Raw genomic sequence first — 14,240 nt, forward strand, 5'->3', positions numbered from 1 at the left:
ACCCATATCATTTTTTATGGCATGAACTAGCTTATGGTATTAGGCGTCTAGTGTATAGTGTAGATCTTACGTGATAAGATCATGCAAGAAGTATGTGAGCATGTATTATGAATACATGGGCTTGAGCCCATTTAGGCACAAGCTAGCTACACCTAGTAGGCGTTAGCCACTTGTGCAATTGAGCCTTGGAGAGGGCTACTCCATTCATTTGATAAGATCAAATGTTGATCAAGTTTATATTAAATAAAGATTTGATCTTTATTTTAATTTTGAATTTGAATTTGAATAGGATAAGGATAAGATAAGATCTTTTCATAAGTTTTAAGTTTTAATTAAAAAATAATGATCGTAATTTAAATTTTGAACTTGTAAAGTTTGAAATTTGAATTGTGAATTTAATTTCGTTCTTATCTTAACTAGATTACGATAATTCTTATCATAAGATTTGAATTGGTCAAACCCTTTTAAGAGTAGTCTTAGAATTCAAATTTAAACGAGACAAGCACTAGATGTTAAATTCGAATTCAACCATCACAAAGGAGGGAATTCATAATTTGATTATGAAGGAGGGAATTCACTTTCTTGCACTCCAAGTTATGCATCATAGTAGCTTGGATCCCAAGTAAACACCATAGAGTAGGCAACCCTATTCTTGTTCGATTAGCAAGCAACCAAGCAAAGGAGAGTGCCTTACTAGAAGTATTCTTCTTTGCCATCAAGTGGTAGTGTGGATTACCATTGGAGGATCCGCACATCTACACCATGATCAAGGTTTGGAACCTTAAAGAAATACAAAGGTACGAGGTTTGTATGATCACATGTTTATATTATGAGATTGCATGTTTCTTTTATGAATTTTATTGGGCTTCTATGTAGATAGTATGTGTATGTGTTTCCGCAAAACAAATAACATGTTTTACATATGCATATCTGCAACCTTATCAAGGACAAGCCTGTGTTTTTTTTTTTTTTTTGGTAAGGTCAAGGCTGTGTTTTTATTTGACTTGTAAAGAGTAATAACATAATTATTTTTGATTGAAGATTTGATACCTTACGATAAAAATTCAGCCTTAACCAGATCTCTCTGTAATCCTTTCAATGTGAGTATTAATTCACACTGATATTTTATAGTGCTTTGAACAAATCATTTTATAAAGCATTGCAGCTTAAATAAAAAAATTTAATTTATTAATTGTTATGTTTTTTAATTAATTGTGAGATCCTATGATATATCCTTCATGAACATATCCAAAGGATCATATACTCCATAATATAGACCTTTATGTTTGTAAATAATGTGCATATGAACAACACCACATTAATTAAAAAATTTTTAAAAAAAGATTACATTATTACATTATCTTGTTCCAAGAGCATAAATAAAACAATATATCCCACTTTCCTAGTATAAGGGGAACCTCATAAAACCTAAAGAAGTGACATTCGTCTCAAACACACATTTAGGTAAACTCTTGGTGAAAGGATTTGCTAGTTTAACCTATAATGCTATCCTGGTTTAAATGTACACCCTTAGCTTAAAGTCGATTTTCTTGAGTCAATATTCCGTCAGAAAGCTAAGTCTGTCTGACTTACGGTTTCAAGACTCCCACCAAAATAGGCTAGCATATAATCTCTTATTCTCCGAAAATATTTGAGTATATGTTTAGCAACTATTTAATGTTCTCCAGGGTCGAATTGATACTGGTTCGCTACTCCCACTGCGTGGCAAATATCTATCTTGGTGCACAACAAGTCATACATGAGACTATCTATTAGTGAAACATAAGATATCCTATTCATTCGTGTTTAAAGAGCATGATTCTCCTCTTAGAATTTTCTATGCTCAACCTGCAACGATTTTGTCATTGTAAGAAGCTTGAGATAATCCCAACAATTTTATTCTTCCAATCCCATAAAAGTTTTATTCGTAGAATATAGATATATTTCCCCAAGTTTTTCATACCAAAATTCTTACTTGACCAACTCTTTATTCCTAATAATACCTCCAAATTGTTTCCAATAGGGAGTATATCATTCACGTAATAGAGATGTTTAGCCAAAGATAGATATTAATCTAAGTTGATAGCGATTGCCCTCAATATTGGTTAATACCAAAGTATACTCATATATGGTTATTTTAGGCATCTTGGTTTTACAATCAGGGAAGGACCTAAGTGAAATTTTGAATTTCATACATCCCAAAGTTTTTTGTTGGGTATACCTTGATTGTAACTGACAAAAAGTTGTATGTCATAAGTTGAGGTGTATCTTTTGTTGTTGTTCATCTTTGAATTTCGATAACCAGTAGTATAAATAAATTCCATGGCCACGATGATGGATTTGGACTTCATAATTAATTAGGAAAAGTGGGAGATTGTTGAATAATTTTCAAAGTTTATTGTGTGCTTAATTGATTACTAGACCTGGTTCTGAATGGGGGTTCAAATATACGGGCTTGTTTAGCACGTTATCCTATATTAGTTTTTTATATGAGATGGGCCTGACCCATTCTATTGCGGAAGTTGTTTACGGTTAGAAATGTATGTAAGTAACCAACAAAAAAAGAAATGTATGTAAGTACATTGTGAAAGGGTCTCTGCAATTAGGTTCTCACTCTAACATTTCTACCACAAAGAGAGGCGTTCTAAGAGGGGATCAGATGGTTGTAAATGAGCTCTTTCTAAGTGTTCATTATCAATTTTTTCATCTAAGATCAAGACCAAGAAAAGGAAAAAATATGGAGGTTTGCTTGTGATGTTAATTTTATTGGAAGTGATCGACCAAGTTGGTTCTGCCAAAGAATGAGTTGAATGGTGTTGCCTCCATCGAAGGAAGGTAATAGAAATCAAGCTTACAGTTGAGAATTACAGGCTAAATAAATTTGACGAATATGAAACATCAACACAAAGGCATAAAAAGATACTTTAAAACCTCAGCCGGAACAATGCCTCGTTACAAAAATAGGACAATATGGTGGCAAATGAAACCTTAAGGGTTGTTTCCGAGTTAGTTTTAGGAAGCAAAGGAAAAAAAGTGAATATCTCAACAGTTTTATTAATCATCTTCTCTTGTTTGTGACTTGTGAGTTTAAAAAAGAAAAGAAAAGAATTTGGGGATCACAAAATCCCTCAAAACTCTTATTGTTATTAAAATTAAAGTTTTCTCAATTTGGGAGGTTTTAACTCCCAAATAAGGGAAGGAAATATCTTTCGGGCCTGTTTGGAGTATATGATAAAGAAGATAAGATATGATAATTTATCATATCCTACTTTTATCTCTTGTTTGGTGGATCAATAGGATATGATTAGCTTATCCTATTGTCTCATTTTATCCTAGCCAATACATGATTTCTTATCCTATGGAAGGAGCTAGATTATGATTTAATAGGATAGGATACCAATATTGAATACTCAATATATCTTTACGCTACCCAATATATCCCCACGCAACCCAATATATTTGTATTTATTGCATTATATTTTGGTTTTTCTTTCTCCTTCTCCACCCCAAATTATAAGTTGTATTTTTTATTTTTTTTTGTAAATTATAAGTTGTATTTACATGTAGATCAAAGTTTCTACTTAGCAAATGAAAGCACCATTAATTGATATACCTTTTTGAATTGAATGCATTTTTTTTTAATGAAACATGAAACATGATTTTTGAATAATGGTACATATGATATGCAGATAAAAAAATTAATTAAAATTATTTTGTTTAAAATTATAAATGTTAGAATTGTATAAATAAATTTAAAAAATTTAAAAATTAATTTTTGATAAATTATATGACATTATGTTAAAAAGAGTATTTTAGTCTATTTATATCATATCATGATGATATCAGGTTCGCCTCAAACACATGATAGGATAATATAATATTATCAGATTGCTGCTAATCAGGTGCTCATAAAACACATGAGATGATATAGGCTTATCATCCCCATATCATATCTTACCCTTATCCAACTTTCTTATCCTATCCGCTCTTATCATATCCAGTCCACCAAACCAGCCCTTCATTTTCTTTCTTTTCCCTTCCCTCCTCTCCCTCTTACTTGAATTCCTTTCCTTCCCTACCTTTTTCCTCCAAACAAAAAAATAGACTTAACCTTTGTACCTTCCAACATATGTTTTTCACTAGGTGATGATCATGATTTTTCTAATCATATGTTTGGATCCAAAAGTTTAAATACATAATAGGGAAATTGTTTTGGAACTATGCTCTGGGTACCTTGTCTTGTTAGGTAAAATTGGCCTTATCTACCTTCCGATAAAACTCCTCTATAAACAAAGCATTAAATCTCATAGGTATATCTTTTTAAATCCTAATATCTCTAGTTATTGTTACACCCGCATATGCACACACATACACTGGCTTTCGGACTCTTGTTTGTGCACACTAATCTACCACAGCACATAATTTTCTCTATAATTATTATTTGCTCACAGATGCTATGTCAACAGATTGTGCTCATGTATAATTGAAGTCTAACACAAATATGAATATATTTCATTCGAGGCTTTTTGACCCTTAGAACCCTTTATTAATAATTAATTATCAAATTGACCTTCATTATAAACTATTTAGAAAATTTAACCTCCCCAAAAAATATAACACCAATCTGCCCCTGTTTAACCGTTGACCACCAAGCCTACCCGGGTACACCCCTCCCTACCCGGGTATATTTTGAAATTTTTTACCTACTCGGGTAGGGAGGAATGTACCCGAGTATAGTTCTTGACATCTGAAAAATTGCTTGAATTATTTACTTGGATAGGGAGGGGTGTACCCGGGTAAATCTCGACCAGAAACCTCAAAACCGCTAAGATGAAGGGTACAATCCCTATAAATCAGCTACACACTAATTAGGAAAGAAATCAACATTAAAAAAGGGAAACAAAATTGTAACAGATTAGGAAGAAAATAAATACTAATTCAAAAATAAATAACTTCAGAATAATTCCCAGAAATCAAGCAACGAAGGAGCGTATTTATTGAGGCACAATCAATAGGGATCAATTATTGTGGTGCATAACAACACATTGAGATGCCATAAATATTTGAAATAGTTGAGATAATATTCGAACGGTTTTGAGGTTTCTGGTCGAGATTTACCCGGATACACCCCTCCCTACTCGTGGAAATAATTCAAACAATTTTTCAGATGTCGAGAACTATACCCGGGTACACCCCTCCCTACCCGGGTAGGCATAAATTTTCAAAAAATACCCGAGTAGGGAGGGGTGTACCCGGGTAGGCTTCATGGTCAACGGTCAAACAGAAGCAGATTGGTGTTATATTTTCTGGAGAGGTTAAATTTTTAAAATAGTTTATAAATAAAGTCAATTTGATAATTAATTATTAAAAAGAGACTATAGTAGTCAAAAAGCCTCCGTTCGAACATAAATGTGTCTTTAACAAAAGCCCAACTCGGTGATTTTGCGAGTTCACACAACCTATGTAAAAATATTGTTTTCACTAATATTACATTAGCAATGGCACAATACCAACATAATACAAATTTTAATATCATATTTGCATTTTATCTATTAATGAATATCCGATATATTCAAGTGATTGGCATGAAGTTATAATTTTTTTTTTCACATCACCACTTTGAATAAACTCTATTTCTAAAATCCAAAAAAAAAAAAAAAAACAAAGCTGTCTACCGATCTCTTTGTTTAAATTTAAAATGAAAGATATGTTCATTATTCTTTTAAGCTCTCAAATTACTAAATTTTTAAATAACAACCTTTAGTTAAAAGATAAATTCTCTACAATTAACAAAATTTAATCTGATAGTTTTTTAAAAATTTAAATAAGTCTACATTAACTGATTTTCATTAACTTTATATCTAACTATTTAAAAATTTGAATAAAGAGAAAAGCCTATTCAATTATGTTGTCTGTCAAATAATTATTTTATTTAAAAAAATTTAAGGACTATTACTAATTCTTTATTCACTTAAAAAATGTAAGGACTATTACTTATCCTATTTAAAATGATAACCAAAAGAAAAAAGGATGACAATGAAGCTCTTAGTTTTTTATAATTTAAAGAAAAAATACTCAATTTTGATTAGTTTTATTATTTCTTTTATTCCTTCCAAAGGATGGAAGGATTCAAGTAACAATTGTTAAAGAGATTTCACAGTAGAGTCCAATATAAAAAAAAAAAAAAAATTTAATTACACAAAAATAGAAGCCGGCCCACTTTAAAACAAAATAGTCCAGTTGGAGAAGTTATTGATGCAGTTATACTAATTAAAGAGCTAATAGAGAACAACCAGAAGAAAAAGAATAGTTAATAGAGAAAGCTCATAACAAAAAAAAAGAGAAAGCTCATGAAAGAAGATCATAAAATTGACACTTAAAATCATATACTTCTAAGTCTCTTGATACACAACTGAAAATAGCTATAAAAAAAAGGTCACTCTAAAATAGAAGGAATAACTGTAATGTGTCTTAAAGGGTGTGAAATGTCTCTGCCCCCTGCATGCTGCACAAACTCAGCAGGTGAGAATGTGCTTCCATGGCAGACACAAACAATGCTAACTTCAGATTTTGTATATCTGAATAAAAACCCATTTACTGTTTTCCCATTTGGTCCATTTCCCTTTGTTGATACATAAGGCATTTGAGGAAGGGAAGAAGCCTGAGACAGAGGTTTTGGATGCTCTCCCACATCAACTTTGGTATCCTTCAAGGGGAAAATGCTTGAATTTTCTTTAGACAAAGGCTTGTTAATTGGCATTGGAAGTGATTTGTTGTTAGTTGCAGCTTCTTCCTTGAGGTTCATTGACTTGGGCTGCATTATATTTGGCTGAGTTTCCTTCACAATGTGCTTTCTCTCTTGTACATTATTGTCAAGTTTGGATCTCATTAGATTAGATGAAGCATTTTCTTCAAGATGGCTTCTGATGTTAATTTCTTTGGAACCGTTCAACTGATTTGGTTCTGCTAGAGAATGAGCTGAATGACATTCAGTGCTGCCTCCATCTGAGAAAACAAAACATGCAAAGAGTTATTAAAAGCATATCCTAAAGAAGTTAAGCTGCTTACACTTTGTGAATCAAGATTAAAGTTGAGAATTACATAGTGAACAAAATCCCTGTTACATATATTTTAACAAATTCAAAGAAAAGGCTTTGAATATGAAACCTCAACACTGAATTGTAAGAAAAGTACACTGAAATATCAAAGCATGGTGTATGAATAAATTGAATTGCTTGACATCTTGACCCTGAAATATATTTTTCTTGTATAATAATTTTTTTTTTAATAAAAAAGTTGTAGTTTGATAAATTGAATGATTAAGATTATGAATTGCACAACCTGCAGCTAGTTTAAAATTGCATAAAATCCACATCTTAAGTATCTTGCTCCACGATAATGTTACACGATTAAATTAAGGGTTTTATTATTCTGAAGTTAAATGAGAAGTTAAATCTTATGTTCTAAAAATAAAAAGCATGTGTCACATATATTAGAAAAAATTATACGTTGAAATGATGTATAAGAAGATTTCAATTCTCATTTTGAATTAGAATTATAAAACCCTTAAATTAAATATCTAGAACCTTCTTTTCTTGGTTATGTTCAACCCTTCGTGACATCAAATCTGCAGCATTAGTTACTTTATATAAATAATAACTCTTAAAAGTGAATAAATCAATTTTTATATTCAGGTTTTTGTATAACTCCAAAGTTATATGGATTACGAAAATACTCAGAGCACACTTTCAATGCATTCATATACCATGAAATAATATTTAATATTTCAAGAAAGGAAAAACATCATAATAATCAGCTAACAAAAGCAAACAAGTATTAAGTATATTAATTAAAAAAAAAAAAGTTCACCTTCACGAGAAGAACTCTGGTAATCCGAAACCGCAGAAGAACTACACCTTGAAGACCCATTAGACTTAGCAGCTTTTTTATCTCCACCGTTAATAACACCGTCTATTCCACCCACATTCTTATCGCTCGGAACCAAACACGGTAACGCAAAGCCATTGTTTAACGGCACGTACTGCACATGAAACGGCGTCGTCCAGGAAACGGTGGTGTTACAACTCATGACATTCTGACAATCCGTTTTCTCCCTCTTGGATATCCGTTGGCATTCGGATTCGGGTTCGGACTCTCTGACCCTCTTCTGCTGTCGTTTATTCTTCGCCTCCATTCTCCTCAAGGCATGAATATCACGCTTCGATTGTGGATCCTCCACACCCACCATGGCCATGCCCATTATTCTCTCTCGCGGATCCGAATCCGAAAGAAACCCGTTTGTTTCCGAATCGGGTCTTGGCTTCTCAACGGGTTTCCTGAAACTCCCTCCTATGGACAACCCCAAATCCAGCTCTATCTCCTCAACTTCCACCATTGTTGCTAGAACTTCATATCACACTTACGTTAATTTTTCTCTTTCTAAGAAAAAATGGGACTCTGATTTTCAAATTCTATTATTATTATTATTATTATTTATCGCGGGGTGGTAGAAAAGGGAGGAAAATAGGGGACACGTGGCGGAACGCGAGAAGGCAGTGAGGGCGGTTGGAGACACGTAAGGTAATGTTGTTGGGGTTTGTAATTAAGATAAGAGCGTTAACAAAGGTTACACCGCTAAATCCTTTGTAATCGAGGAACGGGAGAATGAGAATCTGTTTAAGTTGCTTTTCGAAGGTTCTGTGAAAGCCACGTGGCGAATGGTGAAGGGATGTGATGGGAAGAGGGTGTAGAGGGACACGTGGCTGGGTGGTGTTGCCGCGAATCTCTATAGTTTTGGCTTGAATCTCGAGACGCAGAAGGGAGCACGATGCCGCTTCGTGAGGGAGTGACACGTGGTTGGGTCTGTTGAGTGGGGCCTACATTTTCGGCGAAGGAAGGGAAGGCTTGGTTCAGATAGATAGCGAAACGTGGACATGTGATGAAGTGAGGCGTCAAAGTTTTTCAGAGGAATTGATGGTGACACCACAGCGTGTTTGTACCTTATTGGTGTGTACATGCGGTGGGACTCCCTGGTGAAAGAGACACGTCACGTATTCGAAAGAGAATTGTTAACGGTTAACACACTCTATTAATCAGGACAATTTTTGTCATCAACTTAATTTATAGTTTTATATTTAATTAAATGACATTTATCATTGCCGATTTTGAGAATGGAACGTTTACAAACACTTTAAATACGTTTAGGATATTAATAAAATTTATGAAATTCAGTTTAGAGTTAAAATTTTAATATTTGTTTTTCTCTATATATCATTATAACAAATTTCTTCCCTAATATTATGTAGAGTCCGTTTGTTTTTAATTTTGTTAAATAATATTTATAATATTTTCAAAAATAAAGAATATTTATAATAATTAAATAATTTTTTAAAGAAATAAAAATCTCAAATAAATTGGTGTAATATTACTATCAAATGTTAAAAATAAGAATACCCAACAGGAATAAGATATTATATATAGGCTTTAAGCCTCAAGAAGATTTTGGCATCTCCCGCATAAACAAAAGCATAATAGGGCTCACCATCTTTTTTCTTATAAAATAATTTTTTTTTTGAGTGTGCGGCGTAAGAAAAATATTTTTTCTTGTAATAGGAGAAGTGTTTTTTGCAAAATATATATATATATATATATATATATATATATATATATATATATATATTACTTATTCTTTCTGATATTGTTATATTATAATTTCAATCAACTTTTATCATTTTTCTCTTCTCCCACTTGAGAATGTGATTTTACCATATCGGAAAGAAATAGATAAAACAAGCATAAAAAAATAAGCGTAATATATAATCCCATATTTAATTATATATTTTTAACTTTTAAATTGTATCCATATTATGTTTTTATTTAAAATAATGTAACGTAACCCTCGCAATAAAGAAAAAAGATATTTCATTTTAGAAGGTGAAGTTGATAAATGTGACACTGCGTGACGGTGGGACCACGAGGAGAGAATTTGGTTTGAAATTTTGGAGTTTTAGGCGATATTTTTTTGAACCGGCTGCAGGTAATCCTCCCATAGGTGAGCTGATACATAAAGAAAAAAATAATTTTTTTATTTTCTTCATACATATATTATAAAAAATATTTGATTTTGATTGATCTGAATTACTGAATAAGTGATTGGACGAGAGCACATTAAATATTTTCATTTGATAGCAGGATTTTATTTTGTTATCTACGAAAATGCGAATGAGATTTAAAGGAGATCATATTTGATAGTGATTTAAAAAAATTTGTCTAAAAAATTTATTTGTTTGTATATAAAATTGAAGTAAGAATACCACGTAATTCTGTCAGCAGCAAAATGGTAATTTATCCATAATTTTTCTGATAATATTCAGTTCTATCAAATAATTTTTTTTTCAAAAAAATATACTTTTCTATTATATTTTCAATATTTATAATTTTGTTAAAAATATTTTGTCCTCTGCTCGGAGAATGAATGAACAATGAAAAAGAAGCTTGGACATGCATGGAGTGTACGTGGCAGGTATTTGGCAATGTATAAGGGACAAGGTAACGAGGCCTATGAGCTGGCTATGGCCGTCGCACAACGCCAGCTAGTTTCTAGCTGTTATTATACCTGCTGGATTGAAGGTAGAGGTGGAGCGGCCCGCCTCGCCCCTACCATCAACCTGTCAAAAAATGAGTTAGTTCTTCTCGCCTTGCTTTTGAAAATGAGTTGAAAAATTCAGCACGCCCTGCCTCGTTTGGCGGGTTGGGGCCAATCCGCCAGCTCGAGCCTATTTTACACTGACCCGCTTAGGCCCGTCTATGCCTGCCAGCAACCCGGCAAAAAATGAGCCCACCTCATCCTGCTCCGCTTTTGAGATGAGTTAAAAAATTCAGCTCGCTAAGTTTGACGAGTTGGACGGGTTGACCCGCCGAAACCGAGCCGTTTTGCTGCCTCTAATTGAATGTACGTTCAATTTCAACTTTTGGATGCTTTATGTTGAAAGGGTTAATATTTCCGTTGTTGTCATTAAATTATGAATGCTTTTAGTTTTATCCCTTTTTATCTCACGTTTTTTAAATTTAATTCTTGCATTTTAACTTTTTATAAATAGTTACTTAATTTTTATAATTCATTGATTTATAAAAAAATTTAAATTATAAACAAGTACCATTTAACATTATTTTGCAAAATTATAACAAATATTTGGCTAAGAAAATATAAAATTAAATATAATAATGTGTTTAGCATTAATTATCTAAAAAAGATTAATCAAACTAATGAATTACTAAATGCATAAAGTTGTACAAGATAATTTACTAAAGTTTTATTTTTAGTAGGAGATAATATGTCAAAAGTTAAAGATTGAGCAATAAATTCTAATTCTACATTAAAATTATGAGAAAAACAAGTATCATGTTATAGGATAATTCTCTTGTCATGCTATAGAGACAATAAGTGTGAGGTCCACTATGTTTAAAAGAAAAAAGAAAAAAATGTAGCATAAATATCGATGTATGTGTAGAAAATTTTGCATTTGTCATGTATCATGACAAATGCAAAACCCTAAAATTATTTGTAGGGAGGCTTGTCGTTACGGTTGCGGCCAGAAGATGGAGAAGGTCCCGAGCGAGGTGGATGTGGAGAAGTGCAGCACCGTCACTGGGCTAAGGATTCCCCATAGTATGGGGTTGTTAAGCTTCTCTTCGGACATAGGCATAAGAACTTTCAAGATCCAATTTGGGATCTTTGCGTAGAATCTTACCACGAACCTGATCAAAATCGGCATCAAGACCACTAAGGAAAATATGAACCCTGAGACGGGTTATAGCCCAATGAAGATGAAGAATGCCATCAACCATTGTGGACTCTGGAGAAAGACAATGATCAATCACCTGGAAAATGGACAATAATTCATTGTAGTACACGGAGAGTGGCCGACCCAGTTGTTTGGTGTTGAAGGATCGTTGGTTGAGTTCAAAGAGACATGTCTCATCAGAGCCATCATAGAAGGTTTTCTTCGCAGCATCCCAGATCTTCTTGGCAGTCTCGAGACGAATAAAACGTTGCATAAAGGGGTAGGCTCATAGAGTCGATAAGCCAACTCTTGACTCGTTTGTTGTCAGTAACCCAAGCATCATATGTAGGATTAGTGACATTCGATTTCAGATTAGCATCGGCAAGAAACCCATCTTTGTTGGGTGCACAAATATGCATATCGAGAAGTTGAGACCATAAAGAATAGTTGGTATCATCAAGGACAATGGTAATAGGGAGGGAGGAATGATCTTGTTGAAGAATAATGTTTTAGGGAACATGAGGGGGGTTGGAGTTTTCAGAAGCAGAGTTGGTCATTGAAGAAGAAAAGGAACAATACGAATACAGTTAAAAAAATGGCGTATAAAGGAAGAGGATGTGATATGGGTGGGTGGGTTCCAAAAAATTATGACGATTCGATGCTTCACACTTAGAAAGGATCAGAACTTTGCTCTTGATACCATGTCAAAAAGTAGGTGCACATAAATTGGGATAATATTTTCTTGCATTATATTTTTCTCATCAATTGAGATCTTTATATACATATATGCCTAACACTTAAATTGCTGTAAGCATTTTGAATTGGTAAATACCCTAGTAACGTCTATTCTAACTTTGAATTTACAACATATAACGGAAAGATTAATTTACAACTTTATTACAGAAACGTATAACGAAAAGATTAATTTGAAAACAGATTTGAATTCAAACTTTGAATTCAAATGTCAATTCAACGTTTGTACACATGCGTCTCGCAAACTAACAAGTAAACACCACTTACCTACAGAGCAGGTGCATGATTGTCTTCAATGGTTGACAATAGGATAATGTAATTGGGCCAAGTATACATGAAACATTGGTCTAGAACACATACTAAAACTGAGATTTAAGCCTTTAAATTTGTTTAATTTAATTTGAGTTGATTTTGAAATGTCAATATCATATTTATTAGAATGTTTTTATAAAACTTTTAAAATTGTTCAAAATGATTTTTTTTTCATAGTATTTATATTTTAATAAAGAGTGAAAATTTGGATTGAAAAAACAATTGAGTTAAAACATTGAATTTAACAAAAAAGAAGAAGAAGAAAGGAACTAGGCATTAATAAAGGGGTGTGGCATCTTTATCACTTTTTCTTTCAAAAAGCTTGGCCAAGAAGGACTGAAGGGTTATGACTGGACACTACAAGGTTGATAAGAGTTAGGAAAGGAAAATCAGGCAAAGAATCAAGGTTGATAGGTCTCTTGAAAAAAGTCCTTCCTTATTTTAGGTTTTTTTTTTTAAATCCTTTTTCGGTCGGAAGTCCTAAAAGATGGAAATTTCTACAATACTACTGTCTTATCCACTTTTCTGTACATTTCTCTAATACTAATTAAACACCTATACTGATTGATGACATGGAAAAGAAAAGAAAAAATATTAAAAACAAGTGTTTAATTTTCAATGGCAGTAGTACATACTACTGCTGTACCCAAGGAAGCACGGACACTTGTAAAAACAGGAAGAGTCGGGTCCGACACGGCAACACGCTCCGACACGGTGTCGGACACGCGGTTGACTTTTTCCGACACGTTGACTATTCCGACACGCGAATTTGACCGTGTCCGACACGGTCAAATGGCATTTTCGTAATTTTTTTTAATTTTTTTTTTTAATTTTTTTTAAAGAATTTATTTTTTCTAAAAAGTTAAAATATATTAATAAAGCTTCCACCTGATCATATCAATTTTATCTTTTTGTCTTTTTTTCCCTTAAGTAGATAAGAGATCATCTCAGCATCATTGTTGTCAATTCCCATCACGCTCTTGTTGTATCTCTCTCTAATATGATTTGATCTCTCTATCTGATATTATATCTCTCTCTCATCCCAGTTGTTATTTTTTTTTATTAAAGTTTCCATCTTTATAACGTGTTGATGGGTATTATTAATTTAATTTCATTTTTTTGTTAAATTATTAAATATTAAATGAAATATACACTATATAAATTAAAAATATTATTTAATATTAAAACGTGTCCCAACGTGTCGAAATCCATAATTTTTTAAGATTGACGTGTCGGAGTGTCGTGTCGTGTCGTGTCACGTGTCGCGTGTCGTATCGGTGCTACATAGGCTGTACCAAAGATGAGCTCCTAAAAGATTGGCGTGTATGTAACAATTCTTTTCGAATCAAGTGTTCATTTATTCAAACCATAAGTTAGACAAGGTTTTCAGAC

At 32.7% G+C, this 14,240-nt stretch overlaps 1 protein-coding gene across 1 annotated transcript; it reads right to left on the reverse strand.

The window, feature by feature from the left end:
- Nucleotides 1-6,365: 6,365 nt before the first annotated feature.
- Nucleotides 6,366-8,604, reverse strand: LOC133287483 (ninja-family protein 3-like). Its single transcript, XM_061485114.1, has 2 exons — nucleotides 7,870-8,604; nucleotides 6,366-7,005 (listed from the first exon to the last, which is right to left on the reverse strand). Exons 1-2 carry the CDS (start codon nucleotides 8,393-8,395, stop codon nucleotides 6,437-6,439), a joined length of 1,095 nt encoding a protein of 364 aa, XP_061341098.1. The 5' UTR covers nucleotides 8,396-8,604; the 3' UTR covers nucleotides 6,366-6,436.
- Between the last annotated feature and the right edge of the window lie 5,636 nt (nucleotides 8,605-14,240).

The sequence above is a fragment of the Gastrolobium bilobum genome, unplaced genomic scaffold, assembly GCF_033153095.1.
Source record: "Gastrolobium bilobum isolate Gb01-03AN ecotype WA unplaced genomic scaffold, APGP_CSIRO_Gbil_v1 utg5060, whole genome shotgun sequence".
In the NCBI taxonomy this organism is placed as follows: domain Eukaryota; kingdom Viridiplantae; phylum Streptophyta; class Magnoliopsida; order Fabales; family Fabaceae; genus Gastrolobium; species Gastrolobium bilobum.